Source organism: Pelophylax lessonae (genome assembly GCF_965119305.1).
Source record: "Pelophylax lessonae genome assembly, chromosome: 1".
NCBI lineage: Eukaryota > Metazoa > Chordata > Amphibia > Anura > Ranidae > Pelophylax > Pelophylax lessonae.
In genome coordinates this window covers 281,268,993-281,293,204 of record NC_138768.1, presented here as the reverse complement: position 1 = coordinate 281,293,204, position 24,212 = coordinate 281,268,993, and the positions used below count along the sequence as shown (strand labels likewise).

At 46.0% G+C, this 24,212-nt stretch overlaps 1 protein-coding gene across 1 annotated transcript in view; it reads right to left on the bottom strand.

The window, feature by feature from the left end:
* The window catches only part of PRODH (proline dehydrogenase 1), a 264,504-nt gene that overhangs the window by 31,279 nt on the left and 209,013 nt on the right, over positions 1-24,212 (bottom strand). Inside the window, exon 11 of the mRNA XM_082253359.1 lies at positions 12,661-12,836. Within this exon, the coding sequence (XP_082109485.1) occupies positions 12,661-12,836 (176 nt within the window). The remainder of the gene's footprint in view (positions 1-12,660; positions 12,837-24,212) is intronic.

Below are 24,212 nucleotides of genomic sequence, written 5' to 3'. Positions count from 1 at the left end.
AGATCACCTGTTTGGAGCTATCCTAGATGACATCATAAAAGGTCTCACAGGGAGGAAGCGAACCTTTCTTCCACAGGCTACTAAGGGCAAGGAAGATGTGGGCCTTCCTTTTCGGCTCATAAGAAGTTTTTTCGTCCCTCAGGAACAACTGACAAGGGCTCAAAGCCTTTCAGGGCCTTCTCTGGAGAATCCCGCAGACAAGGCTCCTTCAGCATTTTTCCGGACCCGTGGACTTCCCTGGTGCAAGACAAATAGGTCCATGAAGTCATTCGGTTCTGCTACAAGATTGAGTTTTGCTCTTGTCCTCTGGCAAGGTTTTTTCCTTCCAACTTGCACCTGTCCCCAGACCGCTTACAGGGCCTGTTGAGGGTGGTACAAGACCTGTTCCTTCAAGGGGTGACTGTCCCGGTTCCGACCTTGGAATGTTTTCAGGGGTTTTGCTCAAACCTGTTTGCAGTTCCCAGGAAGGAAGGAAGGCAAATTGTATCCAATCCTGGACCTCAAGGCGCTGAACTGCTTTGTGCGGGTTCAGAATGGAGTCCATTCGCATGATGGTGGCATCCTTGCATCAGGGGGATTTCCTTGCCTCTATTGAGGAAGGATACTTACCTTTACATTCAAACCTGTGCCAGTCACCAGTGCTTCCTCCACTTTGCCGTGGGAGAGGAGCATTATCAGTTTTTGGCGTTACCCTTTGGTCTCGCCTCTGCTCCTCGGGTCTTTACAAAAGTGTTAGCCCCGGTGCTAGCATTGCTACGCCAACGGGGGATCGCGGTGCTGGGCTATTTGGACGATCTCCTTCTGTGAGCGGAGTCTCCTTCTGCTCTGGTGGAAAATCTGGAGATCACAATACGGACTCTGAAGGAGTTCGGCTGGAATCTGAATTTTCAGAAGTCTGCCCTGGTTCCATCCACAAAGCTGGACTATCTGGGCCTGACTCTAGGCTCAGCCTTAGCCAGAGTGCTCCTTCCTCTGGACAAACTCCAGAAATTGCAGGCTGCAATTCGTCTCCTGTTTTCCAACAGACGGTCATCCCTCCGGACTTGCATGCAGGTACTGGGCCTGATGGGGTCTACCTTCGAGATGGTTCCATTTACACAGTTCCATACGAGGTCCCTGCAAAGGGAGATTCTGAACAAATAGGACAAGACTCCGCATTCTCTGGACAATCAGATCCAGCTTATTCGGGGAACGAAGGAGTCCCTGATATAGTGGCTGCATTCTCTTGCGCTTCGGCTGGGCAAATCCTTCCTCCCCTTGTATTGGACAGTGGTCACCATGGATACCATACTGTCCGGCTGTGGAGGTGCCCACGGCAAGCATTCTGCTCAGGGGATCTGGATGCTGGAAGATTCCATACTACTGATCAATGTCTTGGAACTCCTAGTGACCAGACTACGTCTGGACCATTGGAAAGATCGTCTTCCGGGTTGTCCAGTGCGCATTCAATTGGACAAAGCCTTATGTCAATCACCAAGGGGGAACAAAAAGTGTCCTGGCAACTCTAGAGGTAGCTGGCATTCTAAGGTTGGCAGAACATTTCATTCCAGCCCTCTCAGCCGCACACATTCCCGGGGTGGAAAACTGGCAGGTGTTGGACCAAGGGGAGTGGTCCCTTCATCTGGAAGTTGCTTCATCAGTTGTCTTCAGTGGGGACTCCCCTGAGGTGAATCTGTTGGCGTCTCTGCTCATCAGAAAGGTGCAGAGGTTTGTGGCTCGGCCACAGGATCCTCTGGCGGATGCCACAGACACGCATTGGTGGCCCGGTGGATTTACTCCTTCCCTCCTTTTAAGCTTCTGCCAAGACTTCTACGCTGGATCGAGGCAGAAGGGATTCCAGTCATCTTAGTGGGTCCAGACTGGCCTCACCGGGCTTGGTACGCCGATCTGGTGCAGCTGGTAGCCGACGTTCCCTGAAAGTTTCCTCTCAGGGAGGATCTGCTGTCCCAAGAACTGATCTTCCATCCTGCTTTACAGTCGCTGGCTTTGACGGCTTAGCTGTTGAACGCCTGGTGCTGAAGGATAGAGGTTTATCTGAAATCGGTGATTCCTACACTGTTAAAAGCTAGAAAATCTACTTCTAGGAGGATCTACCATCGTACGTGGAAGACGTACATTGCGTGGTGTGAGTCATTTGGGGTTGCTCCTTCTCGGTGGATTGGATCTTGACCTTCCTTCAATGGGAAGTTAAACCGAAACTAGTCTCGAGTACCATTAAGGGCCAGGTGTCAGCTTTGGCGGTCTTCTTCCAACGACCTTTGGCCACTTACTCCCAGGTGCGTACCTCTTTTCAGGGTGTCCGACATTTGGTTCCTCCAGTGTGGGCTGCGTTGCCGCCTTAGGACCTCAATTTGGTGCTTTGGGTCCTCCAGAAGCCTCCCTTTGAGAATCTTCGGGAGATTCCCCTGCTTACGCTGTCCCAGAAGGTGGCCTTCTTGTTAAAGTGTCAGAACTGTCGGCGTTATCCTGTCGTTTCCCTTACCTGGTGATTCACAGAGATAAGGTGGTTCTTTGCCCCTGTCCGTTGTTCCTACCAAAGGTTGTTTCTGATTTCCATTTGAATGAAGACATTGTGTTGCCTTCCCTGTGTCCCAGGCCTAAATATCTGAAGGAAATTGCCTTGCATGTCTTAGATGTGGTCTGGGAATTTAGGGTATACCTGGCAGCTACGGATTCTTTCAGGAAGTCAGACTCTCTCTTTGTGCTCACAGATGGGACTAAAAGGGTTGCCCGCTTCCTCTGCAACCATTTTCAGATGGATTAGACAGACAGTGATTCAGGCCTATTCCATCAAGGGTCAGACTCCTCCTTTCCCTGTTAAGGTGCACTCTATTCGGGCGCTTAGTGCCTCCTGGACTTTCCATCATCAGGCGTCAGTGACACAGGTTTGCAAGGCTACCACTTGGTCGTCAGTGCATACATTCACAAAGTTTTAAAAGTGGATGTAATAGCATCTGCGGATGCTTTTTTAGCCGCAAGGTTTTGCAGGCTGCTGTTGAGAGGACCTGATCCTCTTTGAGGGTGTATTGTTTTTTCAGGTTGGCTCCACTTGTTTTGGTAGAGCTCCTGTTGCCTGGTTGGCTTCTGTTTAGCCTTTGGAATTTTTATCTGTTCCCACCCCTCATGTTTAACACTGCTTTGGGACATCCCCATGGTTATAAAGATCTGAAGGTGTGTCCGCCAATGAACGAAAGAGAAAATGGGATTTTTGACTTACCGTAAAATCCATTTCACTGATGTTCATTGACGGACACAGCACCCACCCCTCTGTGGAGTTGTAATTCTTCTGACACAACTTGTAACTAAACTGAGTGCCTATAGCAGGGAGATGGAATATACCCCCTGGGACTGCCCATAGGTGTAGCCAGACTTTTTTTCTGCCTAGTGTCCTACTCTTGTAGGGGGCAGTATAACCCAACGGTTATGAAGATTTGAAGCTGTGTCCGTCAATGAACATCAGAGAAATGGATTCTACGTTCAGTCAAAAATCCCATTCTTTTTATTGGTCTTATGTAATATTCCAATTTTCTGAAACATTACGTTTTGGGTTTTCACCAGCTGTAAGCCATGGTCATCAAAATTAAAAGAAAGAAATGCTTGAAATATATCACCCCGTGTGTAATGCATCTATATCACCCCGTGTGTAATGCATCTATATAAAATATAGGAGTTTCACTTTTTGAACAGAATTACTGAAAAAAAATAATTTTTAATGATATTCTATTTTTATGAGATATATTTACATTTCATTTGGGTAAAAAAATTATATACATTTCATATACGTACCTTCTGGAGGTCAAGTGGTTAAATAAGGCATATATTTTATTTTTAAGTGACCTTTTCAATGAAAAAAGTGAACCAATAAAGTTTTCCTGAATGCCTCTTTTAAGTTTAGAATATTTAATTCACTTCAAGGGATAAAGCAAGCCAATGAGAACAATTTATTCAACATAAAAGTACTGCAGAATTTGGATGCTGTATTATGCTAATAAGTAATTTACTCATCACACTTCTATTCAAATGTGTTCTCATACAGCTGGCTGATTAACTGAGCAGTGTGCAACTGGACGGATTCTTGGCAGTTTGATACAGTTTTATTTTTTTATTTATCTGGCAAAGATTTTGGCTGAATCTGTATAAAGCAAAAGTATATGCTTGACATTTAGAGTCTGTTGTTGCCTTAAGCTATTCTGGAATGGAAAAGGGACGTATTTAGTAAAGTTATAAAAAAATAGGATATAAAGGGTAAAACTGATGTTAAAAATAATTGACATGCTGACTCATTTAGTAAAGACATAATAGCTTCTACTCAGAGGCAACACAAAAATGCCGTTAACATTATAACAACATTATAACAAAAATTACAACAATTATAATTATCCTTGTTGGCAGAATATAGCATCTCAAGATGTAGAATGCAATGTAAAAATAATGCAAAACATCATAGATTATACTAAGCAACATAATCAAAAGTGCAAACATGGACATAAGGACTATTTTAAAACAAAACCCTGGTTGCTTGCTTGAAGTCAAATTAATTTTGCAACTACCTTTAACATGTTTAGCAGTCTATCAAAAACAACAAATCTGCCTTATCCATCTTACCCTTGTTGCTCCCTCCCACCTTCGGGGGGGGGGGGGGGGGCTATTGCACTTTTAGCAAATATGTGCTTAATGAAGTGCTTTCTGATAAACAAATCAAGGTTTATCAGGTGAGCTAGCCCCTAAATGTTTATAAGTTTTTAAAATCCCCCAATTTGTGTTTAAAATGTTCTCAACCCCTTTGTACTGTACATTACAATCCAAAACAGTAGCCAAATTGCCCCCTACTAGTACTCCTTCATCTCTGCTCTCATTTTGTAAGATCTCATTCCTATCCATATTCTAAATCCTCTTAATTTTATTATCGAATGCTTCTTTTGCATAGCTGCTAGCGATAATCACTGTCTTCTCCTGGAAGGGACAGCTTACCACACCAGCAGCAGACAACGTTTCAGCAAGAGGGATCCCCCCTGTCAGCACTTTGTGTTGTTGGAGGAATCGTGTAAATTTCTTTTGTGCAAACTTGTGGTTGCGAGAAGGAAATTTGGACCATGTATGGTCGGCCTAAGAATTTAAACTTACTAGGCCTGACACCCCCTGCTGTGTTCTTTGCATCTTCTATCCAGCCCTTCATCACTACATGATAGCAAAGATTGGGTGTGGTACCAGAGAAAGCAAATGTCTCTGCCTTCCCAGGTACGATTTGTAATATATACATTTTTTTTAAATATTCTCTCTCAGTAACAGGGTGACTAAAAAGGTGTGATTACCATGAGTATTATGGGAAGTTGTCAGTACAGACACTTGGACTAAGAAAATATAACTGGAAGTGCGCATGCGCGAGAGTTCCGGGACGGATGCCTAGCCCGTGAGCTCCGCATCGCTTCGGCCATCGGGAGCCCCAGTACCGGCGCCGTCGGGAGTTTCTGTCTCCCCGCTCGCACATCACCTCCAGCACACCCGGGGGTTAGTTCCTGCATGTCGGCGGGACATAAAAAGGACGTTTCCCGCCGACTCAACTTCGATCCACCACAGCAAGAATTTCTCAAGATGGCGGCCGCCAGCTCACCACACAACGCTGCAGGGAACAGCTCTGAGGTAGGGGGACCTGCAGAGATGATTGCGGACATTCCACCAGCATCCCCGGGGGCCTGGTCATCCCCAGGGATCCCGGCTTTTGCCCCGCACCCCCCAGAAGCCTCCCCTGCCTCCACGGAATCCCTCCTGCACCGCTCCATGGGACAATTCCTGGGGACACCAGATCAGCATAGCCCAGCCTCTCAGGCCTGTTCACTTCATCTGGGCCTCAGTCCCCTGGGATCTAGCCCTGAGGTTGCCCAGCTCATGGCGCAGTTTTCTGCCATGCTTGCCACGGGTTTAGCCCAGAATGCCTCCCAGATCACAGAATCCATCAAGGCTGAGTTACAGAATATTGGCACAAGACTGGACGCAATAGAATCCACTGTCGACCAAACTGTGGCTAGGGCTAACCAAAATTCTGCATGCATTCAAACGCTCCAAGACCAATTAGACACTGCTCTCTCTAAACTGGATGATATTGAGAATAGGAGCAGGCGTCTGAACTTCAGGATCCGGGGGGTCCCTGAAACGATTACTGACATCCCCTCTGCAGTCAAAACCTTCATAAAGGACCTTATTCCTGACATCCCGGACCCCCGGCTTGAATTGGACAGGGCGCACAGAGCCCTTCAACTGCCCCGCAAAGATGGCCTCCCACGAGACATCATCGTCAAGACGCATTTTTTCGGGGTGAAAGAGGAAGTCATGAGGAAAAGCAGGGGCAGGGAGGACCTCTCATTGCTAGGTCATAAAATCCAACTCTTTGCAGACCTCTCACCTATGACTATACAGCGCCGCAGATCCCTAAATCCGCTGCTCACTGCTCTATCCAATAAGTCTCTAAAGTACTGGTGGTCCTTCCCTTTCAGGCTTAATTTCCAACACCACAACAAGACTTACAGCTTCTCCAGCTTCCAAGAGGGGGAAGGCGTCCTCCTACATCTGGGAATCATCACCAGGGACCTGCAGACCCCTGCTCCACACGACAGACCGACATCCTCCAAGCGCCCTCCACCGATTAGCCCAATCTCGTCCGTCTGGAACAACCACCAATCAAAACGCCACCGAGATGTCAAGCCCCCTTGAAGACTCTTTTTGGTCCCGAGGGGCTTTCTTCTTTTTTCCTACCACTTTGTGCCTGCCGGAGACTTCTCCCTGTTGGGGTGGTATGACGCCACCAAGGACCTTGCATTTGTTATTTCCCTTTTTTGGGTTCTGTTTTCTTGAAGGCTAAAAATTTTTTTTTTTTTCTCTCAGGCCTTCCCCTTTTGTTTTTTGTTTTTTCTAAATGCATTTTTCCCCATTCCACGGTGTCCATCTGTGACATGGGATTCTGTTTTTTGTTTTTTTATTATTGTACATTTGCTGTGAACTGTTTAGCATTGTCTTTTCTCCACCGGCTCGAGCCCTCACACGGGTTACCTTTATTGACACTCTTTTTGTTGGACTCCTAGGGGTCTAATTCAGAATGGAAGCTTCCCTTCAGTTTACATGCTTGTCTATCCCCAACCCCCTATCCTCCCCACTTACCGATTTCTTTCCTAGCCCTACCCCCTCCCCCCATCCCTCCCCCCTTCCCTTTGTTTTTTTTTTTTCTTTTTTACTTTTTTCTCTCCCCATCTTTCCTTCCCTCTCCCTTCTCCTGTTTCCCCATTCTCCCCTGAAGGTACTCTTGGAAGCTTCCGCCATCATATGATTAAGGGTGTTACTGTTGTTTTCAGGTTAGCCGGGCTGGGGCTCCTCGGCCGAAGCGGCCTTAATGCGCCGCCTCCTGTTGGACGTAGGAACTCTTCCTCTTACATCCTTCAGGAATGCGCCCTGACTGGCTCAGGACGCATCCGAACACACGATGGAGAACCGGGGGCACTGCCCGCGGTTCCTTCATCATCCTGCGAGACCACGTTCTTGCAGTCTTCTCTTCTTTCTGCTATCTTCTCTCCCCTCTTTTTCTCCTTTTTCTGCTCCCTTCCCTTTTCACCAGGTTCCTGTGGTCCGGACGATCCGCTACTGCAATGGATTCACCTGTTAGCATCGAGCCACAACGTCTTCTGGGGAACCCTCAAGATTCTGGATGGTCCCGTGTAACTGCGCACCCTATCCCCTTTTTATATGGATCCTGATGTAAGTACGGCTTCCTCCCTACAGGTGGCATCGCACAACGTTCAGGGCTTGAATTCTCCTGTTAAACGGAGAAAGGCTTTTCAGCAATACCACTCCCAAGGACTAGGGGTCCTCCTGCTTCAGGAGACTCACTTTCCTGCATCTTATCAACCGAAATACGTCCACCATAAATACCCCAAATTCTTTCTAGCCAACGCCCCCTCTAAACAGAAAGGGGTGGCTATATTTTTCTCAAAATCCCTTTCCTTCTCGCATCTGCACACTATTAGGGACCCCCAAGGTAGATATATCTTGGTCAAAGGCCACCTTATGGTACATTGTATACCTTTGTCTCCTATTATGCACCTAACAAGGGACAGGCAAAGTTTCTTTCAGAGATGCTTCTCCTCCTTTCCCCCCACCTTGAGGGGCGTATTGTCATGGGGGGGGGGGGGGGACTCCAACCTGGCCTTTGATGGTTCTCTTGACAAATCTGGGTCCTCTTGCGGCAGACCCCGGAGGCCCTCTAAACAGAGTCTTAGAGTGGCCCGATCACTGCATGCATTAGGCCTAATAGATATTTGGCGGGAATTGAATCCTTCTTCCAGGGATTACACCCATTTTTCAGCCCCACACAACTCTCTGGCACGGATTGACCACATCTTCATCCCCACTGCTGACGTTCCCTCTGCCCTGAGATCAAAAATTAGGGATATCCCCTGGTCGGATCACTCTATGGTACTTCTCAGGCTCTCCTGCTCCTCTCCGCACAGGGGTCCCACCCCTTGGAGAATAAATGACTCCCTCTTGAGTGATCCTACTAGGTGCTCCATGATTACATCCGCGCTCCGCGACTATTTTGCTCTTAACGATCTCCCTGATACCTCACCCTCCACCCTTTGGGAGGCCCATAAAGCGGTCCTAAGGGGCTACCTCATTCAACTAAGTGCGAAGCTTAAACGTGAAAGGCAAATGGACATTGATCGCTTGGAGGCGGAGTTCAAACGCCTTACTAGAGCACACAAACGATCCCCTACTTCTACCTCCCTAGCAGAGTTGGACACAATCAAAATTTTGCTGAATCTAGCCCTCACCTCTAGAGCGGAAAAAAGTTTACGCTGGCAGGGGGCTCGTTCCTACGCATTCCAGGATAAAATGGGTACGAAATTGGCTGCGAAACTCTCCCCAAAGTTTAGGGTGGTCTCCCTGCCCAAAATCAAATCTCCAACAGGCGATCTTACCAGCAATCCCAATTCCATCATGGACTCTTTCCACTCATTCTATACACGGCTTTACGCTACCCCGAAGCCCCATAAGGGGGACACCCCTGACGCTTTCCTGGACGGCGTGCCGCTCCCCAAACTCAAACCTTCACACAGATCCCTCCTCGAAGCCCCTTTTAGTGAACAGGAAGTGCTAGAGGTCATCAAATCTCTTCGCCCTAACTCTACCCCAGGCCCTGACGGTTTCTCCAATACTTATTACAGGACGTTTGCGTCCGCCCTCTCTCCTTACCTGGTCAGGTTCTTCAATGTCCTTAGGGGCGGGGCCCATCTAGACAAAGCATCTAACAAAGCGTACATTTCTGTTATTCCCAAACCGGGAAAGGATCCTTCTGAGGTAGGGAACTACAGACCAATCTCTCTCATTAACAACGATCTCAAGATAATGACGAAAGTTTTGGCTAACCGCCTGTCTAGCTTTATTGATAAATACATTCACAAAGACCAGGTGGGATTTATTCCAGGCAGACAGGGACCTGACCAGGTGCGGAGAGTGGTGGACGCCATCTCTCTGTTCAAAGCGGGTTGGGATGGCGGCTCGTCTCAAGAAGGCTTTCTCCTTTCTTTAGATTTACAAAAGGCCTTCGACTCTCTTTCTTGGCCATTTTTATTCCGCACTCTCGAAAGATGGGGATTTGGTCCCTCTTTCATCACCACTCTCACCGCGCTTTTCTCCTCCCCAATGGCACAGGTTAGAATGCAAGGCTATTACTCCGCGGACATCCTGATTCGTAGGGGCACAAGGCAGGGGTGCCCTCTATCCCCACTTCTTTTTGCTATAGCCCTAGAGTCCCTGGCAACAGCCATTCGTCTCCACCCTGATATCCATGGCCTACGGTGCGGGGACAGTACCCACAAATGCGCTCTGTTCGCTGATGACATTATGCTTTTTGTCACTTCGCCCTTGATTTCCCTTCCTAATATAGTCTCCCTTCTCGAGGCCTTTGGCTCAGCTTCGGGTCTGCGAGTCAATATGAATAAATCACTAGCACTCAATATCACTCTCCCCATGCCGCTGGTTGATCGCCTTAAGGATCATTTTCCCTTCTCTTGGCACTCTGACTCCATTCCCTACTTGGGGATCTCCCTAACCTCCACAATCGATAAACTCTACTCAGCCAATTACCTGCCCATGATTCAAAAATTGAAAAATGACCTTTCCGACTGGTCACGCTGTCATATCTCCTGGCTGGGTAGAATCAATGCAGTCAAGATGACTCTTCTGCCGCGTATCCTATATCTCTTCCGCTCACTCCCTATCCCAGTGCTTAAATCGCACATCCAGAACCTTCAAACTCATATCTTTAAATTCATTTGGGGTAAGAAGGGTTATAGGATTAACAAACACACTCTCCTTCGTTCTCGGAAACAAGGTGGTCTTGGAGTTCCAGACCTCTGGAAGTATTATCAAGCGGCACAATTGACTCAATTTTCAATTATCTACTCCAGAGGTGTTAAGCCTGACTGGTATTATATGGAACGTCAAGCAATTCCCCAACATACCATCGATTACCTGGTCTGGCGGCCCACCCACTCCCGTCCCCCAGTGCTGGCCCCCTCCCTCTCTCACTCCTTCTCCATCTGCGATACTATTCACAAGTCATTGAAAGTCACTTCCCATTGGGCACCCCTCACTCATATCTTCCATAACCCAGCCTTCCCTCCTGGCTTAGACATTGGGGCATTTAAATGGTGGACAGACAAGGGCCTCTATAGGATTGGCCATTTTCTGAATAGTTCGGGTCCCCTAACATTTTCTACTGTACATGTGCTTTGAAGATGCCACCTGTGGAGAGATTCCGTTTAACCCAACTAACTCATTTCCTACATTCTCTTAGGTCCACATCCCCTGAACCCTTACGGGTGACCCCTTATGAACAGTGGTGTGCTCAAATCTCTGATGTCAGGGGCGGAATCTCTCTTATCTATTCTCTGTTGAACGACTCACAAACCAAACCCGCCTATATGCTCAATTGGGAACGAGATCTGAACCTAGACTGGGGCCTCTCGGACTGGCACGCAAATGTTGGGCGCTCCTTTAAGGGAGTTCACAACATAGGTCTCATGGAGGCCAACCTCAAGGTTCTCATGAGATGGTACATGGTGCCCGCTCGATTGGCCACCATTTTCCCCGCTACTTCCCCGATCGGTTTCCGGGGCTGTCACCTGACTGGCACTCTACTCCACGTTTTTTGGGAATGCCCCAAACTTAGGAGGTTTTGGCAACGTATTTTTAAAATGGTACGTCAGATTACTGGCCTCTCCATTCACCCTTCTCCGGCCCACGCCCTGCTGAACCAACGCATCCCCAAAGTCCCTAAACATACTCAGGCCCTCATTTTTTACATCTTCCTCGGTGCCAAGCTGACAATCGCCAGGCAGTGGAAGCTGCCCTCAGTCTCACTTCATATGGCTAGAGGCAAAATATCATGGATAATGGCACAGGAGAAGATGTATAGCATTTTAGATGACTCCAAAGAAATTTGAACTGATCTGGGAACCCTGGGCGGCGTTTGTGAATGTTACACTTTAACTGCTTCTGAGGCGTCTCCGGGTGACGGATCTCCCCCCCCCCCATTTTTACTTTTTATTCTCTGCGGATTCATTTTCCGTTATACTTCCTACTTGGTTGCCGGGATCTGGGCCGCAGGAACCTCCTCCCCCTCTTCTTTTCCCCCTTCCTTCTTTCTCCGCTTCACTCCTTCCTGCCTTTCTGCTCCTTTTCCCTTATCTTTTTCTCATACTTCTTCGCTCCTCTCATTCTTCTTGGTTATAAAATGGATGTTGCTTTTCGTTACCAAGCCCGAATATGAGTACATGCATGTTAAGGTCTGGAGCCTCTTTTTGGTTCCACTGAATTTAGAATTTTTCGTTAGACCGTTTTAGACGTGGAGGCCACTTCTTGATCCTTATTGATCTTACTGGGTAGGCAATCTTTATTGTGTAAACCTTCTGTGTGTAGGCATTTTGGGTCACTCTATGATAGCTTACTTTGCATTTGGAGCGCCTCCCTCGAGACACAGTGTGTTCCCTTTCGGGGTGTCTCCGGGGAGGTACCCTGTTGCTATAGGGGTTACCCACCCTAGTCGTTGGTCAGGGACCTTATGCGGTGTTGTTTCCTTTACACCGGTTGGTTCTTACCTCTTGTGCTGCTGATGCCTTGCCTACTTACTACCCATTTATCACTGCTATACCTTGCTCTCAGACCATTGTCCATGTTTGGGTATTGTTTTACCATTACTGTATTTTTTCTGTTATAACTTGTATTTGATATTCTTCAATAAAAAACATTGAAAGAAAATATAACTGATTTAGCAAAACCTACATGTATCTTTTTCCACTTTCCACACACGTTATTCCTATATGCCATATGGGTTGCATAGGTTTCCACTATACAAATATATGTAATAGTCATTTATCTGTATTTTATTTTCACTTGTGTGAATTACAGTAGTAAATGTGAAGTACAGTGGTACCATAATAACCAACACTTAAATAATTAACTAAAACAGGGCCCTCTAGTTCCTCCTGTTTTGAATTGTATTGTAACTGTATTGTCTTCCCTCACATTGTAAAGCACTGCGCAAACTGTTAGCGCTACATAAATCCTGTATAATAATAATAAAACCTAAAAAGGCTACTTCTACACACATACCTATGATACATCTCATTAGTTTTCTCATAAGTGGGATTGATAGGGTCTTCATAACCAACTTCTGCTGCACGACTTCTTTCTTGCTGCATGTAGGCCCCTCTGACAAGTTTGGCACCAAAATGCCAGCCCTCTCGTCTAGACAGCTCTACATCAGCTGTCACATTATCGTAAGCTTCCTAAATGAAAAGGCTCAAAATTAATTTTTAGATCGTATCGTCACAAGCTTATTAAAAATATATATCAGTGCATGGGGACAGCTATACTGAAAGTGTGTATTGCAGTGTGTACTTTACTACATCATTATGTACATTAATACTTACGTATTTAATAGAATAAAGGGGTAAAGTATGAAGAGTTCAGTAACTAATAATGCATCTTTCTGTGAAATGTCAATTTTACACATTACCCAATAACCCCTTAAATAATGGAAAAATAAACTAACAGCAGTGTTTTCTTTCCACGTAGACTTATTTACCTATACAATATTGTTTTGCTGATTTTAACAAATATCATGTGAAAACTAAACCCTGGAGTTTTATAGATATTCAATAGTAATATTTAAAGAGGTTATTTATCTCCCAGCCTTGAGAACACATTTACTGGGGAGTGGAATTTAGCAAGAAAAAGAATGAACACTTTTGTACTTGTTTATGACGTTATGTTATAGCAAATATTTTTTTTTTTTTATATGCATCTGTATCAACCTAACTTCAGAAGATCATGTTCGCATAGCTCCCAACTGTCCTCTTCTGTAACCAAATTCCTTTGTTCCTCTTATCTCTTCAGTTATGCCTTGTTTGTTCTAAACTATGGATCTCCCACACTAAACCTGTCATCCAATGTTTAAATGATTGCATTTGCAATTTTGTCAAGCCAGTGTAAAGGAAATGTAGGGACCTAGCAGGGTTGTGTATTTTGCCTTTATGCTTTGTGCTAAAAATGTACCGTTCTCATCTCAGAAAGCTGGGAGATATGTGTTACACTTGGTCATAGGCAGATGGTAAAATATAGCACTTCTAATGAACATGAAATGAATCTACAAAGTCCAATACAAACCACATGTAAAACTAGCCATACACCAGTAGTTTTTTGAACAAGTGTTTGTATGAAAATGTGCAAAGATTTTCAGTACATGACTTAATGAATGTAAGTATTTCAAAATTCTGTTTGCTTTCAACATTCAATTTGGAAACTATTGGATTTCACCAAACAAAAAACAGATTTACGTTTAGAAATTAATTTGTTTTTCATCCTGCTCCTTTGAATTTTCTCATCACTATTTTAAAAAACAAACGTCGATTGGACCCCACCAACCATTAAAATATCAAACAAATGTTCTTAAAATTACAATTCTCAAAAATTCTCTAAAATTCTACAAGCGTATGGCCAGTTTAAAGTAGAACTATGGGCAAAACTTTTTTAATTTTGGATAGACTAAGAAAGGGGATATAACCTCTCAGATTTTTTTTTTCGCCATCTGTCCCCCATTACGGAGATTTCCCTTTACTTCCTGTACGATAGCCAAACAGAAAGTGAGGGGAAATTCCTGTAAATTAGAGGAATTCTTTAAGGACCCCCAGGTCATCAGAACTAGTACCCCCATGGAAGATTTCACCTCTATACCTTTTCTGGGGACAACCCAAAATTTGGGTTTTTCTTTTACTTTCACTGACAATGGTAAACAGAACAAATAGAGAGGTTGAATCTCCCTAACAGGGGAACAGACAGGAATAAAAACTGGACTGGTGTTCTAATCCCTCTCCACTGTATCCAAAACTAAAAAAAAAAAAAAAAAAAATTGGATTTTTGATTTACCGTCAAATCCATTTCTCTGATGTTCATTGACGAACACAGCGCCTGATTCTTCTTAACCACTGGGGTTATACTGCCCCTACAAGAGTAGGACACTAGACAGGAAAAAGCTTGACTATGCCTATGGGCAGTCCCAGGGGGTATACAGTGGGTACGGAAAGTATTCAGACCCCCCTTAAATTTTTCACTCTTTGTTATATTGCAGCCATTTGCTAAAATCATTTAGGTTCATTCTTCTTCCTCATGAATGTACACATAGCACCCCATACTGACAGAAAAACACAGAATTGTTGACATTGTTGCAGATTTATTAAAAAAGAAAAACTGAAATATCACATGGTCCTAAGTATTCAGACCCTTTGCTCAGTATTTAGTAGAAGCCCCCTTTTGATCGAATACAGCCAGGAGTCTTTTTGGGAAAGATGCAACAAGTCTTTCACACCTGGATTTGGGGATCCTCTGCCATTCCTCCTTGCAGATCCTCTCCAGTTCTGTCAGGTTGGATGGTAAACGTTGGTGGACAGCCATTTTTAGGTCTCTCCAGAGATGCTCAATTGGGTTTAAGTCAGGGCTCTGGCTGGGCCATTCAAGAACAGTCACGGAGTTGTTGTGAAGGGTGGAGAACATTGGGATAGAAAAGGCGGGGCTTTGCGGGCCAGTGGGAGTAGAAGGATCAGAAACCAAAACCAATTATAAAATCAAAAAATACATTATAGAAAGTAAAAAACAAAAAACAAGCATGGGTTACCATGCATGTATAATAGCACCGAAATAACATACAAAGTTGTTAAAACCAAATTCTAACATCACTGTTTAAATAGAAACAAATCCCACAGGGGATTAGAGCGAACAACAAAGCCTGTGTAGGTGGATGATGGGTCTCAAAGCTGAACTCGGTCACGGTAGGTCCCCAGCAAGCCGACGCGTTTCGCTAATGGCTTCCTCAGGGCCTGAGAGACCATAACAGACCGAGTGTTTCCTTTTTGAACAGTGACTTGTGTTAGGCGACAGGGCTATAGCGATGCATAGGCTGTTTGGAAGATAATATCTCCGTGTTCACCATATATACATTGTATAGGCATCAAATAGAAGTTTCTTGCATAAAATCTGATATATTAGATCCCAACTGTGTCATCAAGGTCAAGGCTTCTAAATACGACTCCACTTAAGCCTCTTGGGGTATAGTGACCCCTCAGCGAATAGGTATCCTCTTCCTAGGTTTGTTCATCCATATGTGCCTTCACCCCCAGATCCAATCAATCTAGTGTATTATATTGCAACAACTTAAGCCAAGCTCAAGGGACCTTTTTCTGTGTAGTTAGTAGGGAGTATATCCCCAACCTTGTCCTAAATGACCTCTACTTAGATTGAACAGTACCTCAGGCAGGTAACAAGGGGCTCTATGTGCATCTATCCAAATATATGGACCTGTAGTCCAGGGCTATCCAAGCCCTCTGTATGGTCCTATGCTCGCCTCCCAAAAGTTGTTGTGAAGCCACTGCTTCGTTATTTTAGCTGTGTGCTTAGGGTCATTGTCTTGTTGGAAGGTAAACCTTCGGCCCAGTCTGAGGTCCAGAGCACTCTGGAGAAGGTTTTTGTCCAGGATATCACTGTACTTGGCCGCATTCATCTTTCCCTCGATTGGAACCAGTCGTCCTGTCCCTGCAGCTGAAAAACACCCCCACAGCATGATGCTGCCACCACCATGCTTCACTGTTGGGACTGTATTGGACAGGTGATGAGCAGTGCGATTAAGGCCAAAAAGTTCTATTTTGGTCTCATCAGACCAGAGAATCTTATTTCTCACCATCTTGGAGTCCTTCAGGTGTTTTTTAGCAAACTCCATGCGGGCTTTCATGTGTCTTACACTGAGGAGAGGCTTCCGTCGGGCCACTCTGCCATAAAGCCCCGACTGGTGGAGGGCTGCAGTGATGGTTGACTTTCTACAACTTTCTCCCATCTCCTGACTGCATCTCTGGAGCTCAGCCACAGTGATCTTTGGGTTCTTCTTTACCTCTCTCACCAAGGCTCTTCTCCCCCGATAGCTCAGTTTGGCCGGACGGCCAGCTCTAGGAAGAGTTCTGGTCGTCCCAAACGTCTTCCATTTGAGGATTATGGAGGCCACTGTGCTCTTAGGAACCTTAAGTGCAGCAGAAATCTTTTTGTAACCTTGGCCAGATCTGTGCCTTGCCACAATTCTGTCTCTGAGCTCTTCAGGCAGTTCCTTTGACCTCATGATTCTCATTTGCTCTGACATGCATTGTGATCTGGAAGGTCTTATATAGACAGGTGTGTGGCTTTCCTAATCAAGTCCAATCAGTATAATCAAACACAGCTGGACTCAAATGAAGGTGTAGAACCATCTCAAGGATGATCAGAAGAAATGGAAAGCACCTGAGTTAAATATATGAGTGTCACAGCAAAGGGTCTGAATACTTAGGACCATGTGATATTTCAGTTTTTCTTTTTTAATAAATCTGCAACAATGTCAACAATTCTGTGTTTTTCTGTCAGTATGGGGTGCTATGTGTACATTCATGAGGAAGAAGAATGAACCTAAATGATTTTAGCAAATGGCTGCAATATAACAAAGAGTGAAAAATTTAAGGGGGTCTGAATACTTTCCGTACCCACGGTACATCCACACTCCGCTATAAGCACTCAGTTTTGTTACAAGCAGTGTCAGAAGAAAGCCAACTCCACAGAGTGGTGGGTGCAGCGTCCGCCAAACATCAGAGAAATGGATTTTACAGCAAGTTAAAAATCTCCATTTTCTCCTTGTTCATTGACGGACACAGCTCCTGATTCTTCTTAACTATTGGGACGTCCCAAAGCAGTGTTAAACATGAGGGGTGGGAAAACCATACCCAACCAGGTAACATGGATCTCAACCAAAACAACTGGAGCTCACTTGAAAAAATCAATACACTCTCAAAGAGGGCCAGGTCCTCTAAACAGCAGCCTGCAAAACCTTGTGGCCAAAAGAAGCATTAGCAGATGCCAACACATCCACTTTATAAAACTTTGTAAAAGTGTGCACAGACGACCAGATGGTCGCCTTGTAAACCTGCATCACTGATGCCGGATGATGGAAGGCCCAGGAGGCACCGAGCGCCAGAGTGTGCCTTAACAGGGAAAGGAGGAACCTGGCCCCTAATTGAATAGGCCTGAATCACTGTCTGTCTGATCCATCTGGAAATGGTCGCAGCAAAAACATCCAACCCTTTCCGAGGTCCAACCGTGGGTACAAATATTTAGTCGGACTTCCTAAAAGACTCTGTAGCTGCCAAGTACACTCTGATTGCCCGAATCACATTCAGGGAATGGACAGCAATTTCCTTAGGATATTTAGGCTTAGGATATAGGGAAGGCAACACAATGTCTTCATTCCAATGGAAATCAGAGACGACCTTTGGAAGGAACAACGGACAGGGATAAAGAACCACCTTAGCTCTAAACCAACAGGTAAGGCAAATGACAAGACAACGCCGCCAGCTCAGACGCCCTGCATGCAGACGTAATAGCAACCAAAAAAAGCCACCTTTTGGGACAACGTAAGAAGGGAAACCTCCAGATATTTTCGAAGGGAGATTCCTGGATAACTGACACCAATTTGAGGACCCATGGCGGAAATGGAGACTGCACTGGAGGAACCAAGTGTCGAGCTCCCTGGTTAAAGGTACGCACCAAAGAAAGTGTGGCTAATTGACATTGAAAGAAAACCGCCAAGGCCGAAACCTGGCCCTTGATGGTATTCAAGGCCAGGCGCTGCTCAACCCCCCGTTGGAGGAAAGCCAAGATACGAGCTACCGAAAAGGAGCAAGGGAGAACCCTAAAAGACTCACACCTCGCAACGTACGTCTTCCAAATACGATGGTAGATCTTCCTAGAGGTAGATTTTTTAACCTTTAACAGCGTAGGAATCATCGATTTAGAAAGTACCTGGCTTTCAATAACCAAGCCGTTAAAACCAGCGACTGTAAAGCAGGATGGAAGATTGGTCATTAAGACAGCAGATCTTCCCCGAGAGGTAGTCTCCAAGGAACATCGGCGACCAGCCGTAGCAGATCAGCGTACCAAGACCAGCAAGTCCAGTCTGGAGCCACCAGAAAGACTGGAATCCCTTGCTGCCTCGATCCTGCACAGGAATTTTGGCAGACGTTTGAGAGGAGTAAAGGCATAAATCAGATGATACTGATGCCAAGGAGCCACTAATATTTTTGCATCAGCCAGAGGATTCCGAGACAATGCCACAAACCTATGTACCTTAAATGGAATGTGTACAGCAGGGAGGGCTGGAACGATCGTTCTGCCCACCTTAGAACGCCGGCTACTTCCTGATCCACCAAGACACTTCCCTTGCCCCCATAGTGATTGACATAGGCCACGTCCATGGCATTGTCCGATTGAATTCGTACCGGACAACCCTGAAGACGAATTGTCTAATGATCCAAAGTCGGATTGCTTGGAGATCCAGTACATTGTGCCGAGGATGCCTCCCCACCCGGACAGGCTGGCATTCGTGGTGACAACCGCCCAGTACAGGGGGTGAAGGATTTCCCTGTTGAAATCCTGCAGAACTAAGCCACCTCTAGAGACTGTGGATTCTTGTCCCATTTCACCAGAATTTCTTTTTTCAGAGATCTCCTGTGGAACTGTGCAAACGGAACTGTGGACGGAACCAGGGCAAACTTCTGAAGGTTCAGAATCCAACTGAACTCCCTCAGAGATCGCAGAGTAATATCCAAGGTGTCCATCAAAACAGAGACTCTGCTCGAAGAAGATGATCATCCAGGTACCCCAGTACCGCGATCCCCCGCTGACGCAACAATGCTAGCACCGGGGCCAACAGTTTGTTTAGACCCGAGGAGCGGAGGGAAGACAAAAGGTAAATGGCACAAACTGATAATGCTCCTCGCCCACTGCAAAGCAGAGGAAGCGCTGGTGACCGGCACATATTGGAATGTGAAGGTAGGCGCCCTTGATGTCGATAAAAGCGAGAAAATCCCCCAAATGTAGGGACGCCGCTACTGTGGGAATGGACTCCATTCGGAACTTCTGTAGCAGCACAAAGCACAAATTTAGCCCCTTGACGTCCAGAAATTGGATGTACCTTGCCTTGCTTCCAGGGAACTGTAAACCGGTTTGAGTAAAACCCCTGAAAACATTCCGAAGCAGGAATCGGGAAAATCACCCCATAAAGTAACAGGTCTTGCACTGCAGCAAAGTGCCCCCGTAAGTGATCTGGGGACAAGTGCAGGTTGGAAGGAAAGAACCTTTCTGGAGGAAAAGACCGAAACTCGATCTTGTAGCTGGTCCGAATTACTTTGTGGACCCACCTGATCTATACCAGTGAGGTCCACGGATCTGGAAATCAGCGAAGACATCCCCCCACCCAAGATATGGGTGAGGGTGCCCCTTTATGCAGAGCAAGCCTTGTCCACAAGCCTAGAAGAGCCCCTTGTGGCTTGCCAGACCAGATCCTCATGGACCTGGGGGACGAAAAAAGGCCTCTTATGAGCCGAGAAGAATGGCCCATGCCTATGACGGGGCTCCTTGCCCTCAGTAGCCTGAGGAAGAATAGTACTCTCCCCGCCTGTGAGACCCTTACGGATGTCATCCAAGGAAGCTCCAAACAGGCAATCCCCCACAAAGGGACATCAGATAAGGCCTTCTTAGAAGTCTGGTCCACAGACCAGCATTGTCAGCCAGATAAGGAGGACCACTGCTGATGCAGAAAGCCTAAAATCAAAGAAGCTGCATCCAAAGAGACATCACAGATAAACTGTAGCCCCTGGATCAAATGATTCACCAGCTCTGCAAAGGCAGGGGGAAGCGGTTTCCCCTCCAGGTCCCAGGATAAAAGTTTAGCCCACTCGTCAGAGTTTGTGATACCAGGTCAATAGTAAATACCAGCCTAAGCCAAACCAGCCATAGTGAAACATATGGCGGGCCAGAGCCTCCGTCCTATCAACCGGCTTTTTATAGGCCAAGGACTCCTAAACCGGAATTAAGGTAGCTTAATTTAACCGTCAACTTTTTAAGCAGGGAATCCTTATAAGGATACCGCATAGTAAAACGCTTAGGGACTACAAGAGTGCGTTTTGGACAATCCCACTGTTATGTGACAATGTTGTCAAAGTAAGCGGGGAAAGGGAACACCCCCAACATAGTGGAGGGCCTGTGGTGCCAAAAAGGACCAGCATCTCCGACGCAGCATCTCCGCTATGTTTAAAAATTCACGCTCTGACACAAACAAACAGTGCATCCACTAGCGCCTTTTCATGCATGGCTAGAGGAGCAGAGGAAACATCCTCACTGTCTGAGCTCTCAGGGTGCATAGACGAAGACCCAGTAGGGTGACTCAAATCCGTGGCGGTCGAAACAGATTCAGGATCTGATGGACAGATGAGGCAGTGGACGCTATATACTATATACGCTATAAGGTCACCGGAAAAACATAACAATCAAGGGAGGGCAGCCGATTGCAATCCCGCAAGTGAGATGCCAACCCAGGGTCTACGAATGGACCACCTACTGGACCTCTTAAAAAAAACAAGGGGGCCACCCTCCAAGCCTCTCCATAGGGGCCCGCACAATAGGAAATAGCTCTCTTAAAAGGGGGCCACCCGCCGTGACGCGGATGTACAGGCAGGGTATCCTGATGGTTCCGCAGCGCTAAAAGGGGTAGGTGCCCTCCACAATAATAGGGGCACGGTTGCCATCAAAAATTAAACCGCCCCCACAGTGCCACCCTTCCAATGGAGGTGCCAAGCTGGCCGCATGGCCTAGTAGGCCGCTCCCCCAACAGAGGCCTACATTTTTGTGAATGCCTGGGCGCGAACCACAGTGGAGCTGACCACCCAGGGGCAGCGGAGGGGAGTGCGGATGCCCAAACGGAGGGTAGTGGCTTCAACCACCTTCACTTGGGCTGCCCCACATAGCTCCCGGCCAGTAGGCTGCAAAGCCGCGCCCTAAATTTGGGGCCAGATCCAGGCCGTGTGAGGAGCGGACCCGCAGATACAAAACCATCTGCTCTCCCAGCCCAACAACTGCAGCAGGGAGCCCAGAGGCCAGGGTAGCAGGGGAACCCTGCTTAACCCCCTGTTGTGCACCAGGAAAAACCCAGGTAGCAGCAACTCCAACAAGCCCCCCTTAAGAGCATTTGGCAAAAGCCAGGTCATAACCTCCCCCGGGGGAGGCCTAAAGACCCACAGTGACCACTGAAATTTGTGCTGGGGGGGGGGGGGACTCGGGGGTCCAACCGTCCCAGGGAGGGGCTTACGTCCACCCCAAAAACCCTCCAGAAGTAGAGGGTGGACAGCTACTTACCATACCAGGAACAGTGTGGGAACCACTCCTGACAGACCACCGCTCTATCAGGATGTGGGTGGCTGTCAGCCAGGAGGAACGCTGTGACTCAGGCCAAGGCCAGGTCCTATGCACCCTCATGAGACGTTTAACTCACAGGCCAGCCCCAGAGGACTGCATGCACCTACTGGCCAGACTAGGGGGACCCTCTGGATCTAGATTATACAGTCCGTCGCCCAGTCCGGCAGTTGATAATAGATTCTCACAGGAACAAATCAAAGATAGGAACAAAACATTTAAAAAGGAGAAAAATTGCCAGGACCAGAGATCCCAGCAAAGAAACAAGGTCCTCACTCCTGACCAGGCATAAAAAAAATGGAGTGCCTATAGCGGAGTGTGGGTGTATACCCCTGGGACTGCCCATAGGCGTAGTCAAGCTTTTTCCTGCCTAGTGTCCTACTCCTGTAGGGGGCAGTATAACCCCAATGGTTAAGAAGAATCATGAGCTGTGTCCGTCAATGAACAAAGAGGGAAAAAAAAAAGTTTTCCCTTTAGTTCTACCTTAATTGTCAAGTGATATTACCAGATGGTAGAAAGATAGGGGTGACCAGCGCTATGGAGCAAAGACCTTAAACAATAGTGAAGGTGTAAGCTGCCAACAACCGAACCCACAAGGGGTTAAAGTGTGAAATAATATAAAAGGAGGTTGTAACGGCGCTACCTTAAAGTGAATAAGTGCTTATTATCTGTGCCCACTTAGAATAAAGTGCCAATAAAAATTGTGTCATAAAATCGTTAGTTTAAAATTAAAGTGCACTAGTGATTTGTGGTGTGACCAAGTTAGCTGATTATTAACCTGGGCCCATAAGGTGCGACTCTGTAAAGTGCAGGTGCTGTGCTGCATATACTCAATGAGTGTGAAACAATGGGTTCCCAATGTGCGTTTATTTGATGATGATCGTTAATAATTTCAGCAAATTAGGTTAGAATTCATAAATAGACCAGTGATAAAATTAAATGAAAACAGTGAACATAAATATATCCGTGCTGTGCGTGGCGTTTTTATTGCCACTTTTGTGAAAAATACCAAGATATGTGACAGAAAGAAATAGATAAAAAATGGGGTTGCAATTCTTTTGTACATCCACTAGATGTCGCCCCTAAGCATACGACCTGTGTATAAGGAAAATGGTCGGTTTCTTCCGGGGTCCTCCAGCGAGCCAAACTTGGCTTTTAGTACCTCAAGATGGAAGAGAAAGACCCCATGATGCAAGGTATATCTGTAGCGTGGAAAAGAGAGCAGAAAGACTCACGTTTGAGGCTGCCTAGGATCAGTGGTGATGGCCGGGAAGCTTCCGCGTTCCACGGCCCTGGCTCCTAAACCGGAAGTGACGTAATGACGTTACGACTCCGCCCTGCGCGTTTCGTCATGTGACGTCTGCTGGAGCGGCGTCAACGTAACAAGCTTCCGGCCTTTAAATAGCATGTCCATCTCCTAGCAACCAATCGGCCTCCCCCGCCGCCATATTGGTGCGCGCAAACTGAAGCCGGACAGAGGACACGTTGGGCCTCCCTGCAATGCCTCTTCAGATGCCGGAACGGAGGGACAGCTATTTTATAACATCATTTCCTGACAGCCTATATCTGATTCCATAGTAGGATTAAAACATGACAGTTTATTGAAGGTCATTAAAAAAGAAAAAATCTTAAAAAATATCGTAAAAAAATACAGAAAAAACATTCAAAAATACATAAAAAACATAAAAAGATTAATTTTGATGCGGAGTTTTCATTAAAAAATATAAAAATACACAAAAATCAAAAATAAAAAATGTGTGTAAAAAATTGTAATAAAAATAAAAAATTAATATTCCATATGCCCGGAGGTTTGAGTGTATATTGTGGCAATGATGGACTGCAAAGGGTAGGATGTACAAAGTTTGTGGTAATAAACGAGCGATCTTTAAAGGAATTTATCGGTGTTGCTGAATTTCATGATTAGATCGGTGTTGCTGAATTTCAAGATTAGATCAAAAAATGGAAATAGGTGGGAGAATGGTAAAAATAATGAACCAGATAATCAAGAAAGGGAAATGGCATTTTCTAGAAAAGGTTCCTCACAAATTAAAATCTCTGTGAACAGTCATTCTTTCTGTTATGTTTTTAGGGGGGGCTGCCAGAGCCCCCTAAATATGTTGCGATCCAAACTAGGGTATAAGCAGCTCTTTTATTTTAGGATGTTGGATGAGAAGGCCTCATGATTAACCCCTAATGAAAAAAAGGTTTTTATGGTGTTTAGAAAGTTATGTTGTAAAAAACCACATACATGTGTAGTGGGTTGCCCCAAACTTAAGAAATGTGAAAAAAAGGGGGTGTTTTATATAAATGTGTTTGAGCTTGGCAGATGATGTGCTCAAGACGCCGTGCAA